Raw genomic sequence first — 19,381 nt, 5'->3', positions numbered from 1 at the left:
CAAAACAGAGTCAGTCACTTGGTGTGCTCTGCTAGCTCTCCTTTGTTAACTTTTTAACATACCGTCACCTTCCTAAAATAAAGGCTTACGTCATTATTTGCCAAAAGTGATTTCTGAAAAAAAAATCATCACCTTTTTTCCCCCCAAATGATAATTTAGGCCAGAAAATGATTTATGCCACTAATTTTAGGAAGGTGACGATATGTAATTTACTCGTTCTTCCTTTAAATGTGCCTCAACATGTTCTGCAAAAAGTTTTTTTTTTTACAGAAAAGTACAAAACAAAATTCCAACCTGGATATGAACATAGGAAATAATTTGAATCTCATTTTTCCTTCATTTTTTTAGCCACTTTATGCCAAAATCTTTTTCTTTTTCTATTTAAATCTCATAATGTCACCTTCCTAAAATAATGGTCTACGTCATGTTTTGCCAAAAGATGATTTAGACAAAAAAAAAGAAAATACCGTGACCGTTCTGTACTGCAGAAAGAAAGGGAAAAGATAAAAGAGAGACCTAAACAAAAGAAGAGCATCTCAGGGAAAAATAAATTTTCCATTTTTCTAGACGTCTTCAAATTTGGATTGCTAAAGTCTCATTGAGAAAGTGATTCTTTCCATCACAAATACATTATAGATGCTATATTATTCATCTACACTAAGCCATTTTTTAAAAAATTTCTTTTCTTCCAGCTAAAGTCAGTTTCCAAATAAATATTTAGTTTTAACATTACAGTATTTGAGTGTATAAACCCAAAATGCGTTGTTCCCAGTTAAATGTAAGAGTTCCAAATATAGTCTCTGGTTCTGCACAGATATGCTGGCAGAAAATAATTATTTTTGGACATTCCCAAAATAATTGATAACTTCCTGGGAATGACGCAGCCTCCAGCAGCAGGAAGAACCCGTACGGTGGCTTTACTGAACCGGGGCGATAACTTCCACCCAAAACGCTCTGCATAAGTACAAACATTATATCCTTCACAGTATTTCTTCCAGGTGTCTCCTGAAAGGTTGGATTCCCCGTCTCATTTTTGTTTTATGTAAGTGACATTTATTGTTTTAATAATCTCCTGAAGTCCGGACATCATCCTGAAAATCCTTACACAGTCCAATTAAAAGTTTGGTCACATCCCCATCTGTTTTGGGTTGACTATATAGATGTATATAAAACATTTCAGAACATTGTTGGGCCTTTTTTTACCTTGTAATATGAAGAATTTGCAATGAGATCCCTAATTTTATAGATTGTATTGTCTGCTTGTTGCCTTTTTAATACGTAAGCTTGCATCTTGTTTATATACTTTAAAATGTCTTAAAAGTCTTTGGGAACTTAATTGTGTAGGAACCTTTCCTCTAGAGCCTTTTGCAGTTGAAGAATGTGCCTATATAATGCCCTAAAGCTAACCCTTATTTAACCCTATACATAAACATTAACTACATCTGAGTTTTAGATCATAAACTGTCTGTGTTACCTTTGTAACTTACTGGACTGACTAGAAGGGATCTCAGTCAGGTTTGTCTGGTGTTTGCTCTCTGCAGCTGTGTATTATTGTTACAACCCTAACTGCTTACATTAGGCATTGAAAAGGGCAAGGTTACAGTTAGACATTAACTCTGGGTGAGACGATGCACCCAGCTCAAAAATTAAACACAAGAATGATGTAAGATGTTTACTATATGTTTTTAAACATTAGAATCCTTATTTTTTGTTTGTTTTTTTGCTTCACAACTGAGTATTTTGAAAGCATGTTTTACTGAATCTCTGCTAACAGAGTTATTCTGTTATGGTTTAATAAGTCTGAATGTTTACACGTTTGAACAGCAGAGGATCAAAAGCGGTCCTGAGAGCTACTAATCAGACGCCAATTGTAACGTCATTAGCAGCTAATGGTTTTACTCATCAGTGTGTTCACACACTCCCTTTAAATCATTTCTATGTTGTCTGTCAATCTGTCACTAAAACCACGTTCTGATAAGAACCCAAAATGTTCACACTACTGTGGGAGCTTGACACCCAGGATGATCGGCAGCTTTTATAGGAGCTGCAGACTCTTTAGGCCCTTTAGGAGAAACACTTTGATTTTGTCCAAGTCTTTAATGTTGCATTCATTTACTATCTGTTTCCTTTCATTCAGTCCAGTTGTAGTTACATCTAGTTAATAGTCAGATTGAAAAGCAAATAAAAATGCCAACAGCATTAAAAAATGTTTTTTTGATTCTTTGAAGGAACTTCATTTTCAATATTTTTAGAGTATCTAAAACAATAACAATTAACTTTAATGGTAAGAAATGAAATGCTGCAATCTTTACACTTTAAGCTAATTTGTTAACATGCCAACTAAAATTCATAAGAACTGCTAATTTACCTTCAATTTTTGAAGTTTTCTGTGTTTGAGTCTTTGTGTTTAACAGATTTATATTAAAATCAACAGATAAGAATCATTTTTTGTATGACTTAGAAATATATTCTGTTAATATTTCAACAATCAATCCAGAAGATCTATAAATGCAACTACTCAGTATTTTTATTTCCTTTTCCCATTTCTAATTTAATTAGCCATTATGTCGTCTGTTGTTATTGTCGCGCTATGTCCCTGTTTCCTGTGTATTTTTCTATCTACACATAATGCCCCACCTCCTCCATTTTTTGTTTTTCTGTTTCGTTTATATATTTCGTATCCATCTGTTGCAAAATGATCTGTTTCGTCATTTTTAATTAAAGCTCCTGACATTCCTGGGACGCTAAATGTAGTATTGAAATGATGGAAGTACTTCTTTACATTTGTTAAATTTGTATGAAGGCCGCAACAGTTAAAGTGGATTTTTGAGAACATCTGATAAGATTTTATTAGTCCCAACGATAAATGAGACTAATTTCATTTATTTATTTATTTCATTTATCCTAATTTCCATTCATCATGGAAATAGGTGCAATTATTCTCAGGTTCCACATAATCGCTAACATTTTCTATTTTATATTCATCGCGGTCAAAAAGATTAAATTGAACATATGTCCTCGCCATATGTGAACAAAGTATTATCACAACATTTCACATTATATGTTAATGTGTTTTATTTATTCATTGTTTATTTTGTAACATTTCATTAATTATCATTAAATAGGTGGATGGCAGAAAGACAAACAGTACTACAAAGATGATATATTTGTCAGTGATAATGTAATATGCAGCCTTACTATCAAAGTCAGTTAAGAAAACTTGTGGTCTGATCACTTTTTTCTGAATTCCTAATCCTGTCAGCACAGCAGAGAAATCCCTTTCCTACTTAAAAGTGAGTTTCAAGCACAAATGCAACGGGCAGTAAAGGGTAGCGCAATTATATGTCTGTAGTTCACAACAACCACCTTCATCAGATGAAGTCATATCCTGATACACACATGCTGGTACACAGCTGAAGGAGAACAATCTTTTTGTTTGTTGTGTGAGTCTTTCATGATCTTCTGTGGGCTGGTAGAAAACACATTCCTATCATTGAGACATCACCCTTTATGTTAATATTTTGGTCTGCATTTTTGTCACCAGGCATTGGCAGAGACGGGTTTTCTGGGGTTCATGCTGTTGAAAGTCCTCTAGTGTTACTCGGCCACATGATGTTATTCTCTTTTAATGGCTTTCTTATTTGCATTTGATCTCAGCTGAAGTCCTTTTTTTCCTATCCCAATTAAACTGTAAAATAACAAAACGGGAGATAAGAACGCAAGCATTCCCAGACTGAAAAATGAACTTGTTGTTTTCAGTGTGCGCAGCACGGTGTGGGCGGAGAGCGTGAGGTTGAGCCTTGAGCTAGAAACGCTGTGTCACCGCAGCTGAGGGAGTGAGCGAGCAAAGCGAGTGAACACGAACCGGTTGGGTGTACTCAAGTGTCGGTTGGTGTGTGGGCTTGTTGATAGCACGGAAAGGGTTAGTTGAGCCAATATTACTGTTGCCCACCCAGTGGTGGAGGCAACATCCTGGTGGGAAACATCGATGATGAGGCGGTTGCGTCATCACTGTCTGTGTTTCCTACCTCTCTTACTCTCTGCTCTCCCTCTTGCTGATTGGTGAACAGCCGTCACATGACCCAGCGCTCTACTTCTCCTCTCCCCTTGTCTTTGACAGTTTCGGCTGCGCCGTGTTTCTCTTTTGGTTTGGTGCTCATCTGCGTGCGTTTGTACGAATATGTGAGGCAAAAACGGAGGCAGGCGGTGTTCGGTCTAGATCGGGTGCCTCAGAAAATGTCGGAGCTGTAATGCAGTGAGCTGCACCAGGAGGAGAGCAGACTCAAGAAACTGAACAGAAGAACTGAGCGAGAAAGGCAGTCGGAGGCTGTTGAAAAAGCACGAGAAAATGAGAAATTTGGGGAGACCAAGAGAGCTGGGGAAAAGCAGAATAAGTGAAGCAGGGATAGACATCTGAAGTTAATCCAGTCATAGCAGAGTGTGGCTGGCTGACACGCTGAGTAATGTAAGAGAAACACCAAGCAGGGGTTCTGAGCGATCTGCATGGGGAGACAGCTATGTCCCTTCTCTGTCCTCCACCTCGTCTACCTGGTTAAATCGGTTCTCTAAACTCCGGCAGTGTTGGAGAGAGGAGAGGACGACAAGGCCTGTCAGCCAGCAAGTGAGCGAGAGGAAACAGTCTGCTATCACGACGAGGCTGTTAATGATAATGGCAGTGAAGCTAAGGCATAGCGATATGAGGTGTGTTATTGTAGACTGGAAGACCGGCGAAGACAGAAGCTTTGGATTGTCTCTATATGCGAATGCAGTGGGTTGATTACTGGCGACAACTATCTTCGTTTGGCTGCAAGCTGACGATCCTGTCTATATGTCCTCTTTCTGCAAAGCTCTTCTTTCTAGTTAGGGAAAGTCAAAATTATATCTGACCAGGTTGTCTCTATAGACTTCCCTCCCTGACTTCCTCCAGAATCATCCTTCTCCCCGACTCGCTGTTGTCAGAGTGTTTTTGAAGGTTTCTTCTCCGTTGCCCAGTGCATTCGCTCTTTTACCTGATTGTACGATTCTCATCGGGTTTCCATTTTCTTCCCCCAGCATAGATGGACTAGCTGACCTCATTGAGTTTTGATGCTTGGTCTTAACATCAGATGCTCCAAGGAACCCATTCCGCATCCTTTGGATTGTTGCAGATGGGCCAGCAAGACAGCCTGCCCTTTATCTACCAGCCCTCTTGTGCAGGTATCGTCAATTAGTAGGATTTGCTTAAAGCCACAAATGGGAGACGGAAGAGTTTGCAAGAAAGGGGGATTTGATATGATCGCTGAATGATCAAGACGCTACCGGCACCTTCTAGTTTTGTCGAAACTAAACGCTCCGACAAGGGATGGAAAAAAATCAGTGAGGAAGAGCGAATGATGTTTGCAGCGCGTATAGAAAATAGTGTTGCTTTTCTTTGCTTCTTTTCCCTTTTGCCTCTTAATTGAGATCATCTGTTCGCTCGGCAGCCACCGTTTCGCCTCCTCCATCGAAAGCAGAGGTGCTCGGACGAAACCAAAATGGTCATTTTTTGGAGCTTTAGCAGATAGATAGACACAGCCTGCAATGTAACACCATCGAATGCAGCAGAGGAAGCAGTGCTGAAGGGCGTGGATATAGTCTGAGAGAGGTGTTCTCATTGGTAAGCGCTCCTCTGCACCAAGCTGTTTCCTAGGCTGCTGCTACCAGCGACTATCCCCCACTGCTCTCTGTGTTTCTGCTCACTGCACACTCCTCCATTGCATTGTACGTACGTGCCTGCCGCGGCTCAGATAATGGCCTCTCACTAAGCACACACTGACGAGAGAGAGAGGAGAGGAGATGGAGGGGGAGACTGCACAAGAGGGAGGGAGGTACGGAGGGAGGGAAGCAAAGAGAGGGGAAGGTGGGGGCTGCGAAGAGAAGCCGACTGCATGTGTAGTCAAGTGAGAGAAAGAGGATATTGAAAAAGGGAAGGGAGGAGCAGACATAGATAATGAGAAAGGAAAAAGGACAGAACAGAAAGCTTTAGCTTTAAGACGAGCCAAGAGAATGAGTAACGTGTGTGCCGTGCCGGGGGGAGGTGTGGGTTGCGTGCGTTGCTGACTGCGTGTGTGCGCGTGACTGCGTGTATGCGTGTTTTGGTGCTCGCCGTGTCTGTGTGCCGCACAGACGACAAGGAATAAAACAACAAAAAAAAGGGAATACAACCCTGCAAGGACAGATTGCTTGTGGATCACCGTACCGGCAAGCAAGTCTCATGCCCCTCTCCGTCTCCTCCTCTGGTCTCTTCTTTTTTCCCGGCAGCCCGTCTGGACACCTCGGACAGCGTAAGTATGCGTTGTGGATCTTCGAGGCTCGCAGCCGGCTTAATTTTGTCAGGGGCTCTGCTTCATGTTCCTGCTCGTCACGCCAGCCGAGGAAAGGGTGGGGGGAAGGCAGGGGGAGGGAGGATGGGGTGGCGTTGTGTATGTGGGATTTAGGTTCAGCTGTCTGCTCAGAAGCTGAACTTAACCCCCTCAGTGCCACAACTAGTATTCTCCAGTGCTTTGTCTCCTCCCTCCATTTTTTTGTGGAGAGTCAGTTAAACTGCACTTGTTTCTTTCCCAAACAAACCTGGCAACCCAGTCTGTCTGGTGTACCAGGTTTGACTAGATTTGTTCCGGTTGGATGGAAATATATGCGTGCATGGTACTTTGTGCCATGGGTCAAGTCGGCACAATGGTTTGTGTGTGTTTGCAAGTAAAATAAAGGGAGGCATTTAGGAAAGGACGGAGGCTCTCAGTTCTGTCATGGTATAAATATTTTTCACATGGTCTGTTCAGTCTGTTAAGGAGCACCATAGGTGAAAACTAGAGCAGATGTCAGCACTTTTCAATTAAAAGTCCCTTCAAACACAATTAAAGCTCAGACTATGAGAATTCAGCATGCATTGGATAATATTTGGTGAGGTGTACCCTTTTCTCTAAATCACACTCATTCTAAGCTTCCAACTTAAGAGAAGTGAACCCCCCACAGGTTTGTGTGTGTAACTGAGAAAAACAGGAAAGGAGAGTGTCAGTGTGACTGACAGTGCATGGTTGTGGGATGTTAGACTGTGCAGTGTTGCAGTCAGCCTGTTTCAACACACTGCAGTTCTCATAACTGCCGCACACTACCTCCCCCCCGCCTTCCTCTTTCCCATCTGATGCCGCTGATAGTACAGACATGGGGCCTCTCACGTATTACATGCCGGCTGTTTGACGCCACCCCTTCACCGACCCAGGAACCCCCCGCACAGAAGGTGGATTCAAAAGGCACAAGCACACCGCCTGCCCAGTAATTACCCACTTCAAAGACTCATTTCAATAATATTCAAATGATGGAGGCGCTGCATATTAGACTCTCTTCTACCTTCATACAGGACTTGGAAGGATGCTAGTGGATTCACTTTGCTCCATATCACTTCACATTGGTATTGAGGGTAAGACCTTCAGTGAGAAGTAGGAGTCTAAGGTATCTTGGCAGTTTCTAGTGTATTTTATGAGTGATGATATATGTGTACTGATCAAAGATTTGTGGTCAATAAAACAATATTATTTTTAGCGTTCTTGTTTATTTGTGTTAGCAGAATTATCACACTGTGTGAGACAGAAGTCACTGTAAAACATGTCAATAGCAATTGAAAACAAAGACATGTTTCAATCAGTTTTTTGTGGACAATGCGTATTTTGAAGTTTCTCACTAGAAAAGGTCAAAATAGCTTCCTCCATTTTACAAAACAGTTTTTACACTTGCTTGAGGTGGTTTTTTTTTTTAGCTTTTCCAAAAAAAAAAAAAGTTCTGATGTAGCAAACTTTTATCTCACATGACTGATTGCTCAAACTTCTTATGACAATTAGATGGAAACAGAGTTAATGATTTAGACTTTTGGAATTTTATAATGTACATTTACCACAAAAGAAATTATGTTTAACAGGGAAACTGTCAACATCAGTCAAAATATATTGATCACATTAAAAATAATCGCATACTTAGACAATCAAATCTGATTTATTGAGTTTCCACTGAGACTCCTTCTCTAATAAAATGTGGTACAGAACAAGAATTTTTCAGCAGCATCCATCGATCCATCCATTTTCTTACACCCTTGTCCCTCAGTGGGGTCGGGAGGGGTGCTGGTGCCCATCTCCAGCTAGCGTACCGGGCGAGAGGCGGGGTACACCCTGGATAGGTCGCCAGTCTGTCGCAGGGCAACACAGAGACACACAGGACACACAACCATGCACACACACACTCACACCTAGGGGCAATTTGGAGAGGCCAATTAACCTGACAGTCATGTTTTTGGACTGTGGGAGGAAACCGGAGTACCCGGAGAAAACCCACGCATGCACAGGGAGAACATGCAAACTCCATGCAGAAAGACCGGGGCTGGGAATCGAACCCAGAACCTTCTTGCTGCAAGGCAACAGCTCTACCAACTACGCCACTGTGCAGCCCATTTTTCAGCAGCAAGAGAGAAAACAATTTTCAGAAGTATGTTGCCCAACAAATCGGATGGAGAAATCAACTTGCTGTGACAACAGCAGGTCTTTATAAGCTGATAAAGCTAAAATCTGATCTCTGTACACAACTATGACAGAACAAGGCGGCTTAGGAGTAAAATGACTGATGTCTGCCAAAGTCTAGCTCTCTTCAACCTGAAGGAACTGTCCACATGCCTCTGCAGAAGATACATATTTCTTTTAAACAACCCAGTAAAACGTAAAGTAGCTAATGTGGAGTGTTCTTCCCACAGTACCAACTTCCACACCATAGAGTGTTTGCTTGCATGACCTGGCAGTACATTAATTCATCGTAGGTTTAAGTTTCCGACTGGTCTGACACCAGAGCTATTAAACCTAAAAGTTGATGACAAGATTTTCCAGAACATTGAATAACACTCCCGTCTGTTGGCCTTCTGCGTTAGTGCTAAAGTAACTAGTAACACTGCCAGTGTTTCCTTTTCACAAGGGCCACTGAGCATGTTAGAAAACACTGTTTAGACACAACATGAACTCTGTCAATGATTTCTGAACCTAGCCTTGAATTATATTTGTTTGCTGGCTCTCGAGACTTGTAGATAATAATGTAAAATAAGTGAGACTGGGCTGAACACTGCAAGAAACAGATACAAATGAAATACTTTGAAATTTGGAGCTACCAACATGGTGACTTACTGGTTTTCAAATGCAGGGGAAGTTAGATATGTGGCTGTACTGTCAGCTCATGATGAGTCCACACCTGGAAATACCAGCTGAACCTGCCTGAGCTGTAAAAAGGCTTTGGACCTGTTGCTTGGAAAAAGCAACAGGTCTCTTAGTACTTATACACAGAGCAGATCTTTTCCTGGACAATCACTACAGTAGTGAAAAATGAGCTTTACATGAGCAAAACTCTCAACTATTTATCCTTATAAATATTATAGTTTGAATAACCCTTTGAATTCCCCCTGCTGTTAAAGGAGGCTATTCCTAAAACAATCTGGCCCAGTCAAATTTGACTGAAGAAGAGGAGGCCTTCTAGGTCAAGTGATGCAACAACATGTACTTCACCATTTTCACTTTATCTGATTCTCCTAGTATTTTTTTATCAGGGTTGTTTTTTGTTTTTTTTAAGTGAACTTATTACATTTTTTGTCATTATTACATCCACTAGGCTGGTAACACCTGAATTTTTTTTTATCACTGTTAATTTGTAAGTTGAGGTAACATATTTATTAACTGAGATAATCAAGTGAATGGATAATTGTTCAACGAATGGATAATCCCTTAATGTGACTGTCATGACTGAGTAACAATAATATTTCAACACAAGACTGTGCTTGGACAAAATGTTCATTTGTTTTACAGACAACCTGTCATCTCAGATTGAAAAGTATGTTAGACTGCCATCACTGCTGCTTTGTAACTAATGTGATGTTTATATTAAAAGCTCAAAAACTATGCAAAGAAAATTGTATTGTTTATTTTTGTTCTATGTATTATTATTGATAGGCTAACATCATTGATATCAAAACAATCTTTTTATTTTAACATATTTCTTCTTACTAAAGGTAGTATTACTGTTTAGGAGGAATGCAGAGAGAATCCAAACTGATAGAGAATCAGTGGAGGGAGCTAAGTGCCAATAAATTTTCCTCAATTTCCTTAATTTTGGAAGATTAGTGATCAGGAGATACATGAAAAACTGATCATCTACCTTCTGTCAACTTTGCGACATTTGCACTAGAGGGGAGACTAGAAACTAAAATAATTGGGATCGGCTAAAATTGAAATCAGCAGGTTGGTGATCAATGATCAGCCAGAAAACTGAAATCAGTGCAACCTGGGATAAAACATCAAAAATATTGGTGGAGAATAGTTTGATTTAGAGCTTGATTTAGTATTTTGAAATGCAATCACCAAAGACTCACTGGATGCAATATTTAGTCAGACATTATAATTTATGTGTCGTGCATTCACTCACTGCATAACCATGATGTATTTGAGCAGTTGACTAGAGTTTAACTGGCTTTAATGGCCATACATGACTAGACCCATACACATGAGCTTTGATCATAACTGGTATAGTTATTGCAATTACATATTTTTTCTAATAAAGTCCAGTCCTGGTTTGATAGCTGTGAGAGTGAGAGTAAGTAAAAGTTTCCTATTGATTCTTTAGACGGGTATAAATAGGTTTTCAAAAATGAATACTTCTTTTACATTGTTGTAGATGCTCATCTCATTTCCTTGCTGAAACAGATCTATTGATTGAGTAAAAATATTTTTAGTTCTTAATCTGCCAGGGGTACAAATAAATTTGGGCCGAAAATATTTTTCCTATAAATAAAAAACGAGGCAGGTAGTGTCCGTCTACTTTTCAGTCCTCACCGTTTATCATTGTGTATCTAGTGCCTAACCTCTGCCACAATCAGCAGAAGTTAGGCACTCCAGCTGCCTGCTTTGCATAACCCAACCGATCTAAAGCACAGTGTCCAACTGTGAAACTGTTGTGCTACTTGTCAGAGTGTGGACTCGTCTTATGCCTGATGTAAAACCACTCTATGGTGGATAATTTATCTCATATTTTATAGTCTTCACTGATCTGATCGTGAGGTACTATGTAATATTGAAAGTATTAAATATGTAAGATCAAGTCAGGGAAAAGCTCCAATGAAACCTTGGATTGATCCTGAGAAAATGGAATTACTCTTTTACTTGGTTGTCTCTATTGTTGATGTACAAGATGTTAAAAAAATTTCATATCCATATTTGTGATATAAACAACTGAACATATTCAGCTCATTACCTCTTATTTGCACCACTTGTTTTGTGCGTGTACAATGTTGCTTTGTACAGCTTTACTTACCACTCTGCATTTTTGTCTTTCAGACTGTTCACAAAGTCACTACAGTGGATGGCCTCACAAACGGAGGCCAGATGGAAATTGGTTCACATGAGCGCCTCCAGGAAGGCGCGTTGAGCCTGGATTTGGCCAATGGGGTGAACCCCTACCACAACAACGATGAGGCATCTATGGAAACAGACGAGCAGAGGACAGGAGGTGTGCCTGAAAGGCAAAGCTGGGTGCCAGGACACAGCAAGGTCAATGAGACCCAACAGCAGCAATCATGCTGGAGCAGCAGTAGTGGTACAACCCCTGCTGAGGGAGTCCACTATGCAGATATAGAAGATGCCCAGAATCTGGTAGCTTTTTCTGCTACGGCTAGCTCTTTGCCTCCTTCTTCCTCTTCATCTTGCCTTGTCCTGCAGCCTAATACAGCCAAGTTATATGAGAAGTTCACCCAAGAGACATGTGCTGATGGTGCTCATTCCAGAGTCTCTGCAGGTGCTCCTGAAACAAGCTGCGAACCTTTGGAAGACCTTGACATCTTACAGACAGCACTGAGCCAAGCTAAACATGGGCACAAGCCCCCTAATTGCAACTGTGATGGGCATGGTTGTCCAGACTACATGGAGTGGTTGGAAAAGAAAATTAAATTAGCAACTAGAAGGGATCAAGGATCTCACAAAATGGGTGATGAGACCCCACATTTGGAGCAACCCCATTTGCCACATCAACATCAGATGTACCAACAAGTGAATGGTGCCCACCATATGCCCACTTCGTGTTTGCAACAGCAACAGGAAGTTAATCAGTACTCTCACCAAGACCAAGTGCCCTCCTCCAAACCCCCTATTCCTTGCTCCCCCCAGGTGCTCTCCATAGCCAAGGAGAAAAACATCAGTCTTCAGACTGCCCTTGCGATAGATGCACTCACACAGTTATCCAGTCCTCAAACAGTCACTGCTCCAGGTCAGGGTTTCAGAAACAACTTTCATAACCACCAAAACACACCTAGTTTGATCCCTTCCTCTCTTAATGACAACTCATCATCACGGTCCCAGTCTGTCCCTCCAGGGCTGCATACCAACCAGCAGGGTGCAGCGTCTTACGAACACCATAGACCCCAGTCCCAGGGCCAGCCAGCCCGTGCTTCTCCTCTCCCATCCTCTACCTCTCCATTTCCAGGTCAGGGAAAAGCTCCAGGTTTCAGTTCTAATCCACAGCAGTGGCGGCAGGGCTCTGACAAAGATCCAGAACAGAGGAATCCATGGATGTTCAGAAAGCCTGAGCCCCATGCTCACTTTGCAATTGCGCCTCCAAATAACTCAGACCCCATGTCAGAGCTTAAACAACTGCTCGGTGACACCAAGTTGAAAAATGCTTCTTTTAAGCTTCCACTCACACAGCAGCTTAGCTTGAATCAGAATGGTGGCATTCAAGTCCAGGGCAGAATAAAACAAGAGCCAGACTCTGGTGAGCATTATCATCACACTTCCTCAACTGGACGTTATGAAATGTCTAATGGTCAACAGCAGGGTCAGCATTACCCTGGAAATCCTATGTCTCCTGGCCAAGCAGCCATACGTCACTCCACTCAGGCAGCTCTTCAACATCACCTCCATCACAGGAGGAACCTGTTCTCTACCCACCCACCTGGCTTTGGAGTACCAAGCCCACGTGCACCTATGACTTGTCAAGACTTGAAAAAATGGTGGCCCCAGATGGATGCTGAAGGTTTGTCAATTCTGCCAATCAAACAGGAACCCAAGAGGAGGAAAAACACCCAAGGGTCTCCTGTTATGAAATCAGTGGGTGGAATGGCTATAGGTCCTGCTCTTCCCAAACCCAAACAGATAATCATCAAGAAGAACAAGCAGAAAGCCTCCATGCCAACCTTCCTCCCTCAGGCTCAAATTGCTATACAAAAACCACCAGTTCACATGATGGACACATCCCCATCCTTGACCAATTCCCAAATATGCTCTCTCAACCCTTTGGCCCTCCTCAGTAACGCCGCTCAGGCTTCTGCAGCAGGTCTCCCTGCCCCAGAACAATCTCAGGTATGCATTTCCAACACCTCTCCAACTCCTTCCAGTGTTACAACGGGAAACGCCCCAGCTGTCACGGACCCCTCGTCCACATCTGTGGTTCTTTCAGCCATCTCAAAATCAGAAGAAGCAGGCATCAGTTTAACCTCCACCAACACCAGCAATGCCACACCTTTGACCTCCACAGCTCCATCCAACACCTCATCGTTGCAGAAACTCATTAACATAGATCCAAAGTACGAAGAGCTGATCCGCCAGTTCGAGGCTGAATTTGGAAACTTAGCCCCAGACACATCCCCAAGTCCGCGAAAGGAGGAGACCACACCGGCCCCTATACTAGCGAATCAATCCCTGATCAGTCCTCAAGACCTCAGTCTTGCATCATCTAACACCACCCAGTCTGTCTCCTCAGTCCCTATTCCTCAAGCCAACACCACACCTCAATTAGACGATCAGAAAATGGAAGTTAGCAAGAGTGACTCAGATACCCAAAGTGAATTAACAGTTAGTCAGCCTTCCAATGAGGGCAGTCAACATACAAGGCCTGTCAATGTTTCTCAGAACCAGGAGACTATTTTGGACAAGCAGCAGCTGCAGCAAAGAATGTTAGAAGAAGCACTGGGCATGCAAGACTCTCCACTGCCTAAGCGAATTAAAATTGAAGCTTCAGGAGAATTAGCGGTACTATCCACCACATGCTACTCTGAGGAGGGCACACCAGTAAAGGATGGCCTAAATTCCTCACCATCTCTAAAAGGCTTTCTCGACTCCCCCTTGCGCTACCTAGACACCCCTACCAAGAACCTGCTGGATACTCCGATCAAGGACCCGCAGTCAGAGTTCCCAACCTGTACCTGTGTGGGTAAGTGTGTGCACAGATTTTGACAGGTTTCTGTCTGTGGACAGACCCCTTTAAAGTATTGCAGAGGGACATCGAGGTGCGGAGGTACATTTAAGTTAGAAATGTAATCTGAAGCTACGGAGCATACATGTTTTGCAGCCACCTTTAGTTCTTGGTCTGCATAAGTGATTCACCTTAACACCAGCTCCTGCCTGGATACTTGGTGTCAGAGAATGTGTGTGTTGCTGTGGTTTAAAGTTGTGATCATCCAGACAGTGAGGCACTGAAGGCAGCAGGCAGGAACAATAGCTGTGTTGGCAGAAGGAGCTTTTTGTGGGGGGGGCTGGCAGGCAAGCAGATCCAAACCTTTGTTAAACAGAGAGCAGTTCAGTCTTATCTTCTGGTTGGCATCCTGCTTACAGTGTTTCCAAGACTATGTTTCTGTACAGTGGAAACGAATAATGTGAATTAATACTAATATTTGTATTACAATCAGGTCAGTTTAAGTCAGTTGGCTTTTTAAAATATTGCTGTACAATATTTTGATTCTCAGTCATCATGTCAATGTAAGAGCAGAATCGCAGTTGCAAAAGACTACTTTGGATTCTACGTTTTGCCATTGGATTTAGAAGTCATGTATTGACACTCATCATTCCAATAATACATTTTCCCAGTTGAGTAGTTATTCCAACTCCTGATTTCACATTCTGAGAGGTTTTCTTAAAATCATGCAGCCTCTTCATCAGGACAGTAGCCGTAGCTACCGTCTGAATAACTTAGCCATTCAGAAGAGGATTCCCAGGGAAGGTATAAAGAAATTTACAGCATTTTACTGACACTAATCAAAGTTTAAGCATGTCAGTAGTTTCCTGATCCAGTATCTAATCAGCTCTCTGCAGGATGCAACCACACCAGAATTAAACAGCTTCTGGAGACATAGTTATAGCTTTTAAAACCATAATTTGAGCACACACACACCTCTAGTATTTTCACACAAGAATATGGTATGACTCCTCCACTCCCTCCCATGAGCCACGCCTTGTTTCCTCCATGTACTGCCAAGAGAATGTGACCTCACTTTGCCTTTTTAACCAGAAACACTCACACATATCTGAGAACTGCACATTGCTCAGATAGTGATCTGATAAAGAATTTACATTTGGACAAAATTATAGAGTTAGCTGCTATGCAATCGACACACTGGTGAAAGCAAGGCAGTGGTTCCCACATGCAGCACCGTTTCAGAACTCTCCAGCAGAGTCTGAGGTAGAAGTTCACCTGGATGATCTAGGATCAAACACAGCAGTACATGTCATTCACACTCACACAATGTAAGCTTCTGCTTTACAAAGTATCAAACAGCAGACCACACCCTACATTCACACACCACTATCTTTGCATGGGGGAGTATATATACATCCTCCTGTGTGTTGGTATGAACTAGATGTTGTAATCATGCACATACTATTTCAGCCTCAGCTTCAAAGATGATGCCATTGAGTTTTTTTTAAGGCATACCAGCTGCAGAACAGTAAAGACAGTACACGACTATTTCAGTTATTACAGCTGTGAAAACAAAAAGCTCAATTATAGTCAGGTTGGTTATGCTTTAATCAAACGGATCCATCCTATCTGGTTGATTGTTGAGGGTTGCTGTCCTGCTGGAAGGAAGAGTATGTCGCAGTTTCACAGATTTTCTTTGAGGATTACCCTGTGTTTACCTCTGTCCATCTTTTTATCAACTCTAGTCTTTCTATGCAGAAGAGCATTATTCCCTTAAAGTTTAGAAATATCCCTTTTCTATTTTTTGAAAGAAAAAAAAAGTTTTCATACAAAAATATTATTTCAAGTAACGTATAGAAAAGAAATGATAAGAAAAATGATATAAAGCAAAGTGCAATGCCCTCTGCTGTTCACAGTAGTGTAAAAAAACTAATTGTTGTCATTTGGGAATATTTTTTTATATTTAAATGTATTTTCTTGTGTTATTAGATATATTTGTGTGTGCATAAACCTTACCCTGAACTTTCTCTCTCCCAAGAACATATCCTGGAGAAAGATGAAGGGCCGTACTACAATCACCTGGGATCAGGACCTACAGTAGCCTCCATACGAAGTTTGATGGAGATGAGGTGTGCCATTTCTCCCTTTCTACCTCTTCCTCCTACATGCTTTTGCCTCTCTCTTTCTCTCTCTCTCTCGCTTCTCTTTCCCTCCGCCTCCTCTTGTTATGTCCCAGGGGAATCCATGACCCAGAATCTCGTTGGTGGAATGGGAGATATAAGCATCATCAGCATTAGCAAGAACTGTGTGACGCACAGCTGAGAATGAGAACAAGAACAAGAAGAAGGATAGATACTGAATGAAGTGATTATTACATAATTTTGAAACAAACCATGACTTTAGTGTCACATGCAGTGTATTCACCTTGTCCTATGTTGTTAGGAATAGCATTATTATTGAACACTGTGGGTCACAGCCTGTTGTCTTGCATCTAAATGATGACACAGTTTAACTTTTCAAAAGGTTAAGGGGTTCATTTCAGCCTTTAACTTTCAGGATCGGGTGGAAGGGGGGGTTTACACCAGAGCCCACTCTTTGTTGTTCCAGAAATGACGCAAGATGCACAGACCCCATTGTCCCTGCCTCGACCTTTGACCCACCTCTGAACCGAGCAGGACCATCCCTGTGGTAACGGCCATTAATCCCCAGGCCCTCTTAGCTACTGCAGGGTGACTCCTATTCAGCAGGAGCCCCTTGTCCTCACTGTCACGCCAAATCTACTCAGGGCTGCGGGTTTCACAATGGCAGGTATCCAGCTGGGGGTGGCGTGGGAGTGGGGGACGACCTGATATGAGCTGTGAACGGACATGTGACAGGTTCTGATGAACTGACCCCACCCCAGAACAAACCTCCGACCTCCATTCCTCCTCCTGCGCACCTAACAGGAGAACACTACCCTCCCCCCGGAAACAATACTCGGCTATACTCACTGAAATCAGCGCAGACACGTCTCCATGTGTTAGGCCTGATGCTGGCTGTGTGCAGAAACCTGTGGGTTCTGGGTAACTCTGCCGTTTTTGTGTGAATATCTCAGAGTCCTGTGAACACACACTTCACGCCGGCTACTGTAGCAGAGTTCAGTCTTGTTACAGTGGCTGTATGCCTCTACACCACTGTTGTCCAGTTTTCCAGACATGGGCAACAAACATCAGGGTTTTATTTTCTCACTTCAAATTAAGTTTATTGACAAAATTTACAATTGTTCATTTGAATAATTAAATGAAACTAATATAGCTAATATTTTATCCAAATTCATTTTAAAATCCTACTTCAAAAAACTACTGTAAGTCTTTAATATTTGTAGTGCTCATGGCAGTGTTTCATTGCATGTTAGAAATATGATTAAGACAGATATCTTAGTCATATTCTCTGAACTTTTTGAAGTTCAGAGAAGTGATTGTTGAGTCTCACAAACATGGATAAGGAAACAAAAAGATAGAAAAGACCCTGAGAACCCGTCTACACGGAGCCATTCTTCAGTTAAACCGTAACATTTTTGTTACACGACACCGCTGACTGGAGTCTCTCACTCTAGTACTTTTAGAAACCAGTGAAACTTTCCTGTACCACTCACTGCAGAGGTGAGAAGTACTCTGCAGGTGTGAAAGCTCACATGCTCAGAAAGCACAGCTGCAGGGTTTATTCTACTGGCAGATAACAACAAAAACAACCATGGCTAGCATTGTGCTGTGTGTTACTTAACGTCACCAGTTCAACACACTTCCTGACTAAGAATATATGTGTTACATGAGCACTACATCAATGGGAATTGGAGATGGGTCGCTGTTAACAAAAGAACGTCTCGTTCAATGACATACTAAAATCACAGTGCCATCTAGTGGCCTGGCATGACAACAGCAGATGACAAATGTGGAACCTTTCCCCAAACAACATCTGAAAAACAGTTTCCAGGCAGCAGTCTCCTGTAAAGATAGCCTAAAATAACCTGGAAGCATAGTACCTGCAAGTTTTAAACTTCCAGGAACTGTGACTACACCATGTGGACATGACAGCAAACTCGAAGCCATCAGTCTCAGAGGTGAGACTTAAGTACACATTCCAAGCCACTCGGGTTGTCAGAAACCCTTGACTGACCACTACAGACTTGCAGCTTGAGTTTTCAGTTTCCCTTCTAAGACTGAAGGGCTCCATACCTCCACCCCAAGAGCTACCCCGTTACTGAGCCAAAAATAACATCAGCTCAGATTAGATTACAACTGTCTGAATGAGCCAAATGGGTGTTTTAAGATTTTGTAGTGGAATTGTGAATAAAAACAGGAATTCTTGGGGACTTTAGATCAGTGGCATGTCTGGAGGAGGAGGAATGAAGCATACCCTGAATAGAACAGAAAATCTACAGTGAAGCATGGTGGTGAGTCAGTGAAGCTCTGTGGGAGCTTTGCTTCCTGTGTAGTGCAAAGAGATAAGGGAGGTAGGGGTGATGAGTATCTCTGAGGCTATATTAGTCATTAAAAGTGATTTTGTGTTAAATTTAAAGAAACAACCTGTGATATTTGTTGTATCAAGTTATTTAAGTTGTCCTTGGTTGATATGTTTTGCCAATCTACCTAATTTGTCATCAGAGTTAAAACACTTTAGATCACATTTGTAGACATTCATACAACTTTTCTGCTGCTAAAACACATTACCCAACATTCACTCTTCTTTTTTTGAACACTGAACAACACATATTCAGCTGTTCACATTATCATATCCTTCAATAATCCCCATGGAAGTATTGACTGTAATACAATGTGATAAGCAAAGAGTTCTGAAGTGAAATAATATAAAATACATACAAGTAATTTAAAAGGAAATCATTCTGTAAACTGCTTCTATATACAATTATGCATGATGAACTACCTATCAGATCCGGTGTGCTTACTGAGCTAGCCAATGAGATTTCACTCATTGTTTAGAATAGCAAATAAAAGAGAATACAGATTCTTCTTAATTAAACATTTATCATTTTGAATTTATTTATTTAAAGAATGTTTATTAAATGATACCAGAGGATTGCAGCTTTTCTGTTAATGTCAATTGCTAACACGAGTTTCTGTATTTACTGTAACGATGCAACACAGAAAAAGCTAACGTCAGCTTC

The 19,381-nt window shown here is 41.6% G+C and overlaps 1 protein-coding gene across 3 annotated transcripts in view; it reads left to right on the top strand.

Moving 5' to 3' along the window:
- Positions 1-19,381, top strand: part of tet3 (tet methylcytosine dioxygenase 3) — a 40,052-nt gene that overhangs the window by 8,551 nt on the left and 12,120 nt on the right. For 2 of the 3 annotated variants that reach the window (XM_008417664.2, XM_008417665.2), the window contains 2 exons: positions 11,370-14,235; positions 16,256-16,346. In XM_008417664.2, the coding sequence (XP_008415886.1) occupies positions 11,370-14,235; positions 16,256-16,346 (2,957 nt within the window). Of the gene's footprint in view, positions 1-3,101; positions 6,303-11,369; positions 14,236-16,255; positions 16,347-19,381 lie in introns of those variants that run through there. The other variant, XM_008417666.2, reaches the window with a different exon arrangement.

Source organism: Poecilia reticulata, linkage group LG9 (genome assembly GCF_000633615.1).
Source record: "Poecilia reticulata strain Guanapo linkage group LG9, Guppy_female_1.0+MT, whole genome shotgun sequence".
Lineage (NCBI taxonomy): Eukaryota > Metazoa > Chordata > Actinopteri > Cyprinodontiformes > Poeciliidae > Poecilia > Poecilia reticulata.
This window is presented reverse-complemented; position numbering and strand designations above follow the sequence as displayed.